We start from the raw sequence: 14,169 nt of genomic DNA, 5'->3' as shown, positions 1-14,169 counted from the left end.
CCATCTAATCCTGCAGTTTTAGCATTCTATCTAAAAGCACTGAATTTTCAGTTCAAGAGGAAATATGTTTGATATTTTCATCCTTACCTTCCTTTTAACCCACTTCTTTTGTGGTGTTATTTGCACAATTATTTAGCCTGATATTAAAGACAGAGGTTGCTATTCCCACCCCTCAATCCCACCTTCATCATCCAAAAAACCCAGTTTTCTAAGGAGTTATATCTATTTAATTAAAACATTAAAAATACATCATATTGGCAGGTCACCACTGGATAAGCAACCTATATGAGCCGACCCTTAATTAAATGGCCATAATTCTTCTATGAAAAACTAACTGGCACTTCTATTCTGTCCCATACAGACTTGTATGTAAATGACACCAATTCATTTTTCTTTACACAGCTTTAAAAAAAAAAATAATCATAAATTAAAAATGTGGAGTTCCATCTCTAGTGTCCCGTGTGTAATTGTATGATTTATAAAAGACAAATGGTGTTGAGTTAAATCAAGCCTTAAAAAAACACAAAAACCAAAATAAAAGCAAGCCCCCACCACCCACCCCCCCCCCCCAAAAAAAAAAAAAGTGGATTTTTTTATCAACATACAATAAATATATCTCCCAGGTATTTGGGATGGACAACTTGAATCAACACCTTGCAATTGGAGATTGTTAATTTCAGTATTTGCAAGGATGGTGATTTTTGTTTTGTTTAAAAATCTGCAGTTACTGTAAGATCCTTCTTTCTTTCTTTTTTTTTTTTTTTTTTCTTTTATTTTTAAAAAGGCCTGAGTAAAAAGTTCCACTCTGGGACTTGTAACAGATTCTCTCTGAAGCAGAATTCAACCTCTTCATTAATAAAATTCTTCAAGGCAATTCTTTCACATGGGGGGAACAATCATGCCAGATATAGCTGTCAGAAGGAAAAGGGAAGAGGGAGAGGGGAGAGAGAGATGGGGAAAAAGTTACTTTTGTGCATTATCAAGCAACTTCCAATGTCTTCAAAGAATTTTTAACATTTACTAGTCACATACTCAGCTGTACTGTGAATTAAATTTATATATAAGTAAGTATCACTGCGTAGAGACAACTATGTACACATTAATCACAGGAAGCCTCATTCTGATCAGAAAACAGTTTAAATTGCAAGTGACTTTGCTGAAATTAGTGATTTTTCTTTCAGAAAAAGTATACTTTCCCTCATATGAGAATCAGACCCCAACTTAATTTTCTGATTTTAGTTTCAAACTCTCAAAATGCTCAGGAGGCTTAAACCTGGCCCAGCCATGGCCACACATTCTATTACTCTTTTAAAAGCAAAGCAGATATTTGTTCCAAATATGAGAAAATGGCTGGAGTACTCTAGGCCACTAATATTACAGACCTGGTAAGGTATTCCTTCCATTAGGCACACTATCAGTGCTCCATTTTCCTATGCCTGTTTTCTCTTACAAGTTTGGTGCTCAGCCCTGGGACTGATGTATGTATTTCCAGGTGCTCAGAAAAGGACTTACACTCTCAAATTCAATTTTCAAATTGAAATATGTCCTTAACTGCTAGTTTAAGAGACTGGTGTCTCATGGTTTTATTACACTTGTAGCAGACATCACCAACTACATTGAATGAGTCGTATGTTAATGTTGATTTAGACTGTCTTCTCCTTTGTTGGCTAAGTTAAGTTGAATCATCAGTATTTCTTTATTATGCTTCCTAACCTCATTTTGTATGAAACCATCACACATCTCTTAAAGACAAGACATTCATTAAAAGTCAACAGTTACGGTCTCCCATGTAGCTTGACCTCTGGTTTGATCTCCCTCTATTTACCAGGAACTCTATGCAGATCAGACATTCCAAGTGATATACTGTGAGCAATCACATCACCTACACAGGGGGTAGTCATGCAAGTTTATAATGAAAACTGTAACAACAATGCGTCTGTAAAATGCCAGTTGTACGGTTATTTGCCAAAAGGTAGAAAACAGATTTGCCTTCAGGTTGGCGGCACTTCATGGGCACATGATTTAGATGCTAGAACTGCCTGCCATCTTAGACATCTGGACATGTAATTTCTTAAGGAAGAATTCAACCCTGTGACTGGTGCTGATTCATTGTGCTTTAATTACAGCTGCAATTATTTGATAAGAACAGAGCCAAAGTAAAAGACTCACAGATTTGGGGTTGGAGGGGGAGAGGAGGGAAATGTTTTCTCCACAAACACCACCATATGTGCAAGAATTACAAGTCTAATCAGCAAGGGGAGAACAGCTCGAGTAAACCGCACTGATTAAATGAAGTAAAATGAGAGGAGAAAGTGAGAATGCAAAACACATCCACATGTTCGCAACAGGCCATCCTCAAAGGTGACATGTTGCAACTATACAGCAGCATTTCAATTCTCAGCATTTATCCTTCAGCAATGGTTTTATGTGAAATCACTGTACTGATTGTTTCCCCTCCACATAAGAGCTCTTCAAGGAGCTGAGAATGAGAATAAAAGGGATAGAGAGGTGAGTTAAGCTGCTTTAAGCCCTACAGGAAGACCCTCAAGTGAGTAGCACAGAGAACACTACTGTGTCTTAGATGTTCCTTGCTGAGGTATTTCCTGTTATGGACTTTTTTGTCTCTACTGTGGCACTAATCTGAGGATGCATTTTCATGTTATACCCATGCCTATTCTGTCTCCCTCATCTCAAATCATAGGATTAATTCAATATTGCCTTTTTTTTTTTTTTTTTTTGACTCTTCTCCTGTTTAATCTATGCTGGGTGAAACAACATCAGTTTTGTTTAAAAAAAAACTCAAAGGATTTTATTTCAGCAGTTCTCAAATAACAAGAGGCTGTCTTCTTGGAACATATAACTGAAAATGAAGCAAATCCATGCTCTCACTGTTGTGGCTGCTCCCTATTCTGCTCTTGGAGGGGTCACTCTTACATGCGGGCCATGTATGTCTCAACCAAAGACCTCTATGGAGTCAATAAAATAAGTATTGATAGCGATGGATACAGTCAACTAGACTAATTCTAATTCAGCCACTTGCAGCTAAAGGTGGAGTAATTTTCCCTATCTGAACACAGGAAAGTCTCATGTGGCCATAGAACTGAGACACAGGTTTTGTCCCAGTTCTTCTAGCTCATCAAGGAATTTATTTTGTTTCTGTTTCTTAACCAAGAATAATAATTTTTATCCATATTACTACAGCACTTGGAGATTTCTGGATGACAGCAGAATACAGGGGTGGGACTTCAGTGCTTGGACATCAGTTACACATCAGAGAAAAGCAACACTAACAAATGACAGTGTTCCCTCCTTTACTGTCCAGATAAGCAAGGATTTGAGCAGATGGGAATGGGTAGAGTCTTCCTATAGGTGATGAGTGCAACTGGGCAGAGTCAGACAGATAATTAATCTTCTGTGCATACTACTTCCAGTATTTTGTTCTTTTCAGACCTTTTTAAATTCTAAATGTAGTGAAATTTTAAAACAAAGTGTTGTTTTGTTTTAGAAAAAATACACTTCAGAAAAATGTCAAAATATTATTCCAACAAAAAATTCTCAAGCTAAAAGATTCATTAGAAAAAACATTTTCACCAAAAAGTGGTCAAGAATTATCTCTTGGGACAGCACAGCTGTCTACTCTGGATAAAATCCCAAACAAAGGTGACATAATTGCAACTCCTCCCTTTGTGGCTTAGACATTTCCCTGCAGTTTCATATCACTCACACACCTTTTGCCATTGGAAACAAGTGGTACAGATGCAATCTTCACTCATTTTTTCAAAGCATTATTGTTTTTGAAGAACTCTGAAATTCTGAATTAAATTACAAGCCAAATGATATCTTTTCTGCCTAAAAGCTTTGATATTTCCATCCTTTCCAAGTCTTCATTTATATCAACCTACTTTTATTCCTTAAGTGCTATATCTAGGCATGCAAGTTCTCTCAGCTGTAACATGTTATTGATCCTGAAAACTGAGATATCAGTGGGAAACAGTGGAGGTATGAGATCACACTATCTACAAAAGGGAGGGCAGAGTGTTGAAAAACTCCCACCAATGGGCACTATTTCTTCTATCCTATACTAATTTATATTTGCTGCTAGCAAATTACAGAAATAATGTATTTTGAGTTTTACAAAATTGCATGGCAAAGAGAACAACAGATAAGCCTAGCTGTTGTTTTAGTGAGTTCTGCTGATATCTAAGCTACATAAAGAAAGCCTGATTGCTTTCTGATGTATCCAGAAGCCCAAGAGAGATAAGACAGCCTCCTTATACATGGTTGTTTATTTAAGCAATAAGACACAACAGGCAGTGCATTTCTGAGTGATTATTACAAGCCTCAGGTGGTGTCAGAAGGCATGGGACTAAAGGCTGTGTGGTTTTTACTCACCAAGAAGTTCAATGATGACCTAGAAATGAACCATCTCTTGGTGTCTCATTCTTATTATGAAAACTGAATTGCTAAAAAAAAAAAATAAATTAGGGGAAACACGGAGATCTGTGTGGTTTCTGGGCATTACAGATGTGGATGTGACATAATGAGGAGGCAATCAGCAAGCCCCAGTTGTGTCCGGTGCTCTCACTCATACCATAATTGCTTTTCATAACTGAGTATGTGGAATCTGAGAATTCCATGTCTTGTAAAAGGAAAAACAGTGTCTGAAAAAGCTTTCTCCTGTTACTCGTTTTTTCTCTCTCCTCGCAATAGCAAACTGGGGCTATTTGAAGAGACAAAAAAACACATTAACATGTTCAAAAGCTTCTAGCTTCTTTTATATTTTCTGAATTTGGAGGTGAAATATTTTTAGCTTTAAAATTCGTAGCACTTCAGCAGTGCCAAATTTTTAAAATGCACAAAAATTAATCCCCTAAACACTACAGATCATCTGAAAATTTTGTGGTGTTATATTCCTGGTGCAACCTATATTTATAACAACTCCTGAACAAAAGTACCCAAGTTCTCCTTATATGTCCCTACTATTTTCACAATTTCTGTGCTCTTCTGTGCATAACTGCAAGGATTCCTCCTTCCAATTCACCAATGTAAAACACACTGAGAACAATGCTTTCCTTCAGTCACAATAGATCCCAGCTTTTATGAATGAATTCCTTCCACTCAGCTTGCATATAGATTTTTTTGATTGTTAATAGTGCTATCAGCATTATGCCCGCAAGCCCAGCGTTTCTTTCCAGAGGCCGTAGAGTGACATGGGGAGTCTGGGGAAGTATCCTCCCCCTGCTCTGCACAGCTCCTTCTGAACATGGCTTTAAAAATGATGGATTTTATTCTGTGCTTGATGCTCTTTAGATAATTTGCACAGGCACATGGAAAGGAAAACAGACCTCAGGTCTGGGGGAAGCACAAACCATATCGCAAAATCTTTCCCACCTCTGGCACAGCTGGAGGCAGCTGGCTGCATCTGCTTATAGAAACTCCTTCAGTCTAAGCGAGCATGAAAATGTCTCTCTCGGCACACTAATGTGTAGTGAGGTAATTACACAGATAGGTTTAGGCACAGTGTTGTAAAACAGCCTGAACCAAACAATGGAATGGGCAGTGCTGGTCTTTGTAGCATCCTTGGTTTGACAAGCTTTTGTCTGTCACTCCCTCAGCTCACATCAATGCTTCAAAACATATTTAGGTGTTAATGCTGGAATACTTTTCAATAAAAGGGGTTGTAATGCAGAAAAGGAGCAGCCCCTTGATCCTAACAGTTGAATAGGCTTTTAAAAAGGTCCTGTGCCATTTATGGAATTAATTGGCACAAAAGCATATTAACCAGTGGAAACTAATGTTTGCCCTGGTATGAGTTAAACTGGGAAATGCTGCTGTTAGTTTGTAATGTGTCGTTTATTTCTGAAAGGCAAAGGTTTGTGCCAAGCTCTGTAACAGTCTATTTGCTCTCAGTAGGATTTCTGCACAAGTGTACTATGACAAAGGAAAAAAAGGAAGGGAAGATTGAGTGACGTACTTCAGGAGAAGGCCAGCCCCTGGAGAGACCCTGCAGTGGAGTACTTGCTAGAGTCCACAAAAGACTGGTCTGATAAAAGACGACAACAAGGAATAAGAGAGGAAAGAAAGAAAAAGGATGGTATTAGTAAGCTGAAATATTACTCGTTTTTATCATAACAGTAGGTCTGTGCTTTAAACAACACAACCTCTCAATTCAGCAGTATTAGTAGAGTTAGAGATAGGGTGGTTGACAAACATCTGCATAATAGGTGGGCTGGTGGTGGAGTCCACTTACTCATTACAGGAGAAAACTAATACAGAGACCACCAGGGATCCCCCATAGTCTTCAATCCCCTTTGACAACTCAATGCTGCTTAGAGCCTTGCAAGCTACCAGGAACTCATGGTTTTGAAAGCAGCCAGCTATGCTCCAGACTTGGTTTCACCTACCTTGCAGGCTATTGCCATTGGTGCTGGTGCAGGTGGGAGGAGGAGAAGTTTGCGGTCTCACAACAGGCGCAAAAGCACTCTTCTGTTTCACCGCTGAAACCATGTTGGCTGGTGAGAATGAGAAAATCCCAGAGGAACTGCTACAGTTTGAGGGGAGGCTAGTGGAGGAGGCCATTGTTGGACTTGATGGCACAACTAGAGGAAAAAAAAAACACCCCAAAATGCATTCCTTAGTATTAGATAATCAGCAGGCTGCAGAAACCAGACAATTCTGGTTGGTTGCACAGGGTCTGAGGCCAAGGCCAAGGCCTTTACTGCAGTTTGATTTCTGGTTGTTCACAAAGTGTGATCAATCAGTAAAGGAAACCCACTTGTTTCATTTTGATTTGTTTTGTTCTGTTTTGCAGGTGTTCAGGAGCAGTAATTCTAGAAGCTCTTAAACAATCCCTTAATTCTTTCTTGCTGCAACTCTTTATTTTTATTGCAACCCTGTCCTGCCATCCTGTTTCAAACTTTTCTACTGGTTGGCATTTTTCTGTAGATGGATAATTACCCACAAGACTGTGTGGGTAACTCAGAGGTTATAAAACTGATGGACAAGAAGAGTTAAAGTACAAATCTGGATCTGGAATTTTTACCTTGGAAAGGTTTGAGGTTTTAACTATCTTCGAAAACTAGCATTTTAAGCCATGCTTTCCTTGTAGCAAGATTACTCCAGAAAGACCTATGGGATTTCAAGCAAACTTGCAGAATATAGAGGTCTTAGCAGTGACCCAGTTGACCTGATTGTCAAAAGTCAGCAAAAATACTTGTGTTTCTTTCTCTTCAAACCCTGCAAGAACTAGGGTTTAAAAGGAGTTATTTCAAAAGCATACACACATATATATAGACACACACTTGGAGGTTGTAGAGCACAAAGCAATCAGTGAGATTGCTGCTCTGACAGGGTTTTTTTTTCTCCTTTGGTTGTGTCTGTTGCACAACAAGAAAGTGTGGATAACTGACAGAAACCATGCTTTTCTTTTATCTCCCAATAGGAGAAACCACTAAACTTCTCTCAAAATGGCTACAGATTCTTTCTGTGTTTTAACTAAACAAGCCAGTCTCCAGCTTCCCTGTATCCATCAGCTTTGGGGAAGTTTCTGCTGTGGGCACTTCCCAAGAATTCTCAGTGCCACGGAAAACCGCCATATTGCTCTTGTGATCATTGTATTTATGCACAGGAATTGGAGTTGGTATTTCATATCTCACCCAAGAGGGAGATTTTTGAAAATGAAAGTCTGTTTTACAATGCTCAAGACAAATAATTCTCCCAGAGGATCTGTGACCACTGTCTGAATACAGTCAATACAACCTTTTTAGTCAGAGCCATTGGCAGGAATTTCAGCTGGAATAGCTAAGCAATGAAGCTATAGTGCTATACACCAAATAGAGATCTGGCTTTAACTGCAAGATTGAATAAAATGAGAGTCTTCAGTTTTTCTAAATAAGTGTAGATATAAGGCTCTCTTTTCTAGGGGCTGAACTGGTTGTCCAAGATGCAAACCTACTAAACAGGAGGTTCAGTCTTCAAATACCTATATCCTTAAACTGTTGTTTTACTATGTAGTTGGATAAATATCTTTGGTATTTACCAAAGTTTTAAGTGAATTTGTTTTCATGAAAATAAAGCCAAATATTTTTATATTTGGACAGTACTGCCAGTTTCCCTCTTATCCAGCAACAACAACAAAAAGGAAAGGACCAAAGGTAAGATCCCATCCTTTCATTCTTCATCCTGTTCAGAAACTGCTTATATACATGAGGGGGCTACAAATAATTACATATTACAGAGTAAAATTCCTATCATCCGGTCTTTGAATTATTATTTTATTTGCATTTATGTAGATAAAAATCACTCTATTTAAGTTCTTATTTGAGAATCTGATATCATATTTGTTAACACTGAGGAAATCAATTAATGGAAATTAAATGCTCAAAGTTTCACAGTCTGACAGATACAATCTTAGTCTGAAGTCACTCTGTGTCTGGAAGTACTTGCTAAGGGAGAGCAATCAAAGCACCTAAATTGAATTGCTACTATACAGCAATTAGTTTATTGATTTAATTAAGAATGCCACCTTTTAATTTTCAGGTCATGATTGAAGCATTTTCTGATTCAATGGATTAGGCATTAGTAGAATGACAGATCTAGCAAGAAAACCTCCCAAAATATAAATAGAACAGAGAAAAAGGGCTGGAAAGCGAAGTGCTATTCTGAAGAGGACTTAGTTCATAAATATGGAATAATACACTGCTAGAGTATTTTAAATGCATTACTGGCATCTGCTTCCAAAAAGAGATGTCCCATCAATCATGTTATATTATGAATTCAGAGTACGCAGATTCTATGACAGTAAATTTAACTTAATAAATAAGGTACTTTGTAACATTGCATGTTACATTATTATTAGAGTACAAAAATAATAACTGGTTAGGAATTCCCAGGTTTAAAGTGCTAGTTATGTGGTTAAATATTTTCTTCTAAATTTGCAGCAGCTAAGAAGCCTTGAAAGAAAAGGGTTATTATCTCCTTTTTAATTCTGAACCCTAGTAATACAATTCAAAATAATTCATTTCTGTATACATCACTAATACGAATACATCACTAAAATAAGGATATGCTGTGTAAACCTTGGTATGTTCAGCAGTCTGCTCGTCCTGTCCGTAGCAGGGTCTCAGCCTATAAACCTATTTACGTCACAAGACCTTCTGGCCTGATTCTGCTAGTAGCTTTCTGCAGATGTCAGTGGAATCCTTTATGCTACATGAGTAACATCAGTGTAATTGGGCAGGTCCTATTCATTTAATTTTCTCATGTGAATAGGGACTATGTACTGTGTGAGACGCTACAGAAGAGGTTCATAGGCCTTTACCAACAGGAATGTATTTATATTTAAACAGGTTACTAAACCTTTAATCTCCAAATGCAGAAGGTTAGGCCTATACACAAATATTTCCATAACTGACACTGTAGACCGTAAGCTCTTTATGCCATGGAATATACGATTTGTATGACTTACGTCTTTGCGGCATTCACTGTACAGATACTAAAACATAAACTCTTAAGAGCCATTGTCACATTTTACTGACTAATACTAAGCTCTCAGTGAAGCCAATGTAATTCCTACTTACAAAGCAAATGGAGTATAAGCAATCAAGATTAGGCCTACTAGTAATTCATAATATCTATAAAGGTTATGAACATATTATTTGCTCAGGTCTTGGAAACATCATCATGCAGCTTATGGAAATGTCAGTCTTATTATAGTAAACTTTTCTGCCCTTCATATCTTACAGCTGGATAAAAACTATTTTTCCTGCAGCAAATATCTTTAGCTTCCTTTCATACCCATCACAACAAAAAGTTGGGTACTGACATCTGACTTCTGATCCACTACAACAGACATTAGGTCACTTAGGCCACCCCTGCTTTCCAGCAATGTTGAGGACATTTCTTATTTACAGAGTATAAGGTAAGTAAATTATGAAATTATCAGCCCAAATCATGAGAGACATTCTTTTTGAGTTCCTATGAGCCTCCTTAATAGCAATAACAAAAAAAGCAGAGAAGAGCATTGCTGGCAACGCTAATGTCTTTGGAATTCCTCAAAGGTCCGTGCCTTGGAGAGGAGAGAAAGGACCAAGCTCTGTTTCAGGTGCTCAAAATAGAAACTAAATATTGAGTATCACAGAAAAGTCACTGCCTCCTTCTAATGAAAATGAGCAAAATACGGAAAAGCCATGCAATACTCACTGGCATAGGGAGAATTGGCAGCAGACCCATTCAGGAAGGTTGGAGAACCGCCTAAATTTGACATTCCAGCATTCCCATAGCCATTCATGCTTGTTGTGACAGAGTTATAGTTTGTTTGCTGAGGGGTGGTGCTTGGCACATAGCCATGAGGTGACACGCTGCTTGAGTTGCGAGTAAAACCTTTTGTGGGGAGGGAATACATTTAGAAATTGGTATTAGCCCAAGAACAGTTTCTTACACAAACAGCTACAAGCAAGTAACTCTGGGCTACCAAGCCAGCAGCCTAGTCCAGCCATGGTGTGCATGGGGGGGGCCAGGCTGACCACCACTACCACCAGGTAACCCAGACAGTGAGCCCTCATTGCCTAGGTCATTGCTGACTGGCACACAAAGTGGGAGGAAGGAGGCTACAGCCAGCACAGCTCCTCAGGCAACCCATGCCCTCAAGCAAAGATTACCACGGGATAACATACAAACACTCACTCTAAAAGAGCTGTTTGTAGGAAATGGAGTAAACATGACCTACATTTTCAGTGAGGAGTACATATGGACTTCAGGTGTCTTAAAAGCATGTGATTTTTGTTAACTCTCTTCTGATGTCACTCTCATTTACCGCATCGCAAATTAGATGCTCACTGCTCACTTCAGAAAATGTAGGGTATATTTCTCAAAGTAGTGGGATATCCTTTGTCTTTTTTGCCCTGCTCTGATCATTGTGTTGGTAGAAAATTACTATCAAATTTGGCACCAAGTTAACATTTGAATATCTAACCTAATTCTGGAAATGCTGTTTGTGGAAACTAACTTATATTTTTTTTTTATTTTGTATAATTCAAAATAATTTTGCCTGCCCTTCTAGAAAATAATCTTTTTGTACCACTTTCTCATCAAAGTGGATTTTTAAGTTGGATAATAAATAGAGCTGAGAAAAGGTGAAGGAAAATGCAAAAGGTTTTAACAAAAATACTCTTCACTTGTTTTTTTTTAACTGTAGGAATTAAAACTATATTGATTTTATACAAAGTGAAAACCACTTTATTTAAAAAATAGAGAAGCTCTGAAAATGTCCCTGTAAATGTTTCTGGTTTTTACTAGCTTCAAAAATTATAAAAGTTTCAAACTCTGGAAAAAAAAAAAAAAAAGAATCAGTGCCAATGTTATGATCCTTACAAAATCAAACCAAACCACACAGACAAATATTCAAAGGATACCTTTGTGTTATAAATAAATGCTACATAGGGCCAGACTGAGGATGATTCACACTGAGGAATATATATAAGCAAATACTTAGCATTAAGTACATGCTCAAGATAGAAATCCTTTTAAAATTAGTGGGATTTGAACACAAACACAAGTGTTATTCTGAGCAGAAGGAAAAGCTATCTACATATGTACAGAAGTGCTTTCCCACACTGGGGCAAAAGTCATCAAAAAGACCCCTATCTCATGAAGGTATTGTGCCATTCAAAGATTGTGCATGTTTGCGGGATGATATCTGTCTGTATGTGCTCATAGCCTTCAGTTTTGAATCATCACTCTTCCACTGCTCTGCACATTTCCCTGACTTTTATCAGAAAAGGTTCATAAAGAGAGGAAAATGAGTCTTCTCCTGACCCTGATTGGTGGCTTGTGAGGCTTCGGAAACATTGACGGCTAGTTGACCACTAAAGGAATTCACTCCCATCATTCCTGCATGGACTGACGTGTTAGCAAGAGCAGGGAGCTGGTTGTGATTGCGGGGGACACTGTAGAGTGCTTCTGCGATGTCTGCTGCTCTTTTCAGGATTATTTCCTAAAGGATAAGAAGGAGGGAAAAAAGAATAAATGTGACTCTGATAAACGTTTTCTTACATACTGAAATGAAACATTTCCGCATCCAAAGGCAAAATCCAGATGCTTTTCTTTCTAAACCAGTTGGCTGACTGATAGCTAATGCTTGTAAGATCTGCTGCCTTCGTGATAAATCCTGACATCTGTGGTTAGAGAGTTGGAAGTTTCAGTCCCAGCGGCCACACTTCCGTATAACAAGACCAGCTGGCAGATTGGGGCTGGAGCCCAGACTTATTCCACCTTAGAACTATCTTTAGCATAAGAGTGAAAAATTACGGGTGGGGAGACATAATGCATATCGTTGCCCATATTACACAGTATTTGGTGAAAGTGGGCAAATGCCTCCAGGGTTAATAACACATTGCTTTTACAAGCACTAAATTCATACTCTTTAAAAAAGAAAACAAGCAAATTAAACCCTACTCCAGATACAGCATTACCCTGTATATTTATTCTTGTCTCATACTGTAGTATCATATACCTTTAGCCCATGATCTATCTATACATCTAAGAAACAGCCATGTTTTAGAATTACTGAAGTAGAATGCATTTACCTGGTTATTATGTGGCATACCATAGAGTGCTTCTACTAAATCAGCGGCCCTCTTAAGTATTACTTCCTGTCAATATAAAAACAGATTCATTCTTCTGAGTTCAATAAACAGCTTAGGGGAGAAAACAAATATTAGAATCTTTTATACTCTTCTATTAGTTGCACCATGTTTTGTGTTGTTTTTCTTCTTCCCACCAGGTACATCTTAATTGCAACAACTCTCAGCAACCACTGCATGGTGTTAAATCACTAGTTCATCCTATTCACACACAAGCTTAATCAAGTCAAAAGGTGAGAATCATTGGTGCTGCAAAATAAAATACATCACTCAATAGTCTCTACCATCTGCACTATAAACCACTCATCGGTTTATTGCAGAACACAATCCTGAGGTCATTTACTAGATTACTGCAATCAATGTCATTCAGAGTACGTTATGAATCCCTTCAATGTGTTTATTTTATTCTTAATTGCATACTGCAGGAATTGTGACCTTACCCAGCAGGCCACATTCAAAAGATATCCAATCAGTTCTATGCTACTGGTAATGTAACCTCTCAACTTCTGTGGTTTGTATTCTGATGTTATGGGTCAGGGTAGGATCCATGTACATAAAATGATACACAAGAAGAAAACATACGCACTATGAAAGAATGGCCCAGAATGGTGTAGTGTTTCCCAGACAAATTCCCTGCTTGGACAGCAGAATTTAAAACAGTCTGTGATTATTTCTCCATTTGGGGCAATTTTTTTCTCCATTTTCCTATTTGCTCCTTTTCACTTGATATTTCTTAGAGTATTTTAAACTGCCATTGAATAATAGCATTTCCTGTGTTCTTACATTTTACAGTGTGCAAAAATTTCCTTGAACAATCCTGATTGATAGAAAATGTAAAGATACATTGCAGAATTAACCCAGAATTTTTATTCCCTGTTCTTTCAATGCATCTAGCAGATTCCCAATTGCTAGACCAAACGCAGTCAAGACTGTCCTTTGAGTAAAACAACGTATTTTTGTAACTCTCAGCCCCTAAGTATTGCTCTAATATACCAACACAATGCTATTCACCAAGGTATATTTCTGCAAGTAGCTTACAAAAATAGTACCAGCTCTAAGGATTTTACAGTTTTCTACAAAGTTAAACTTTTAAACTTAAAATATTTTACACAATAGCCATATTTTATACCAAAAAGAAACAGTAATGCTCAATTTTCATATACTGTAGACTCTGATCAGAAAATAGAGATATAATTGCGTTCATTTTGCTGTCACCATAACCTCTTCAAAAATCCTTGAACAACTCTTCAAATGACAAGCTTTTAGATGCATATTAGCATTTTTTTCAATTTTAAATTCTCTATAATATAAGATAAAATAGTTGTCATACTGCAGTAACTACTTATGACATATATAATGTCCTAAATTCAAAAATGAGATGGAGGATTTTTGTACTCCCAGTAAACATATAGGCTTGCCTTCTGCTGCACACACCCCTCTCGCAGAACACACATTTAAATTATTTTCCACATATGAAGTGAGATGTAATACATAATTGATGGATTTTTAAATCACTACATTTGAAACA

General features: G+C 37.6%; 1 protein-coding gene across 5 annotated transcripts in view; it reads right to left on the bottom strand.

Moving 5' to 3' along the window:
• Positions 1–576: 576 nt before the first annotated feature.
• The window catches only part of EBF1 (EBF transcription factor 1), a 278,427-nt gene continuing 264,834 nt past the window's right edge, over positions 577–14,169 (bottom strand). For all 5 annotated transcript variants that reach the window (XM_065690402.1, XM_065690403.1, XM_065690404.1 and 2 more), the window contains exons 12-16: positions 12,585–12,650; positions 11,815–11,992; positions 10,201–10,380; positions 6,405–6,599; positions 577–911 (exon numbers count right to left, since the gene is read on the bottom strand). In XM_065690402.1, coding sequence (XP_065546474.1) covers positions 880–911; positions 6,405–6,599; positions 10,201–10,380; positions 11,815–11,992; positions 12,585–12,650 — 651 coding nt within the window. In that variant the 3' untranslated portion in view covers positions 577–879. The remainder of the gene's footprint in view (positions 912–6,404; positions 6,600–10,200; positions 10,381–11,814; positions 11,993–12,584; positions 12,651–14,169) is intronic.

This window comes from Lathamus discolor, chromosome 10, assembly GCF_037157495.1.
Source record: "Lathamus discolor isolate bLatDis1 chromosome 10, bLatDis1.hap1, whole genome shotgun sequence".
Taxonomy (NCBI): domain Eukaryota; kingdom Metazoa; phylum Chordata; class Aves; order Psittaciformes; family Psittacidae; genus Lathamus; species Lathamus discolor.
This window is presented reverse-complemented; position numbering and strand designations above follow the sequence as displayed.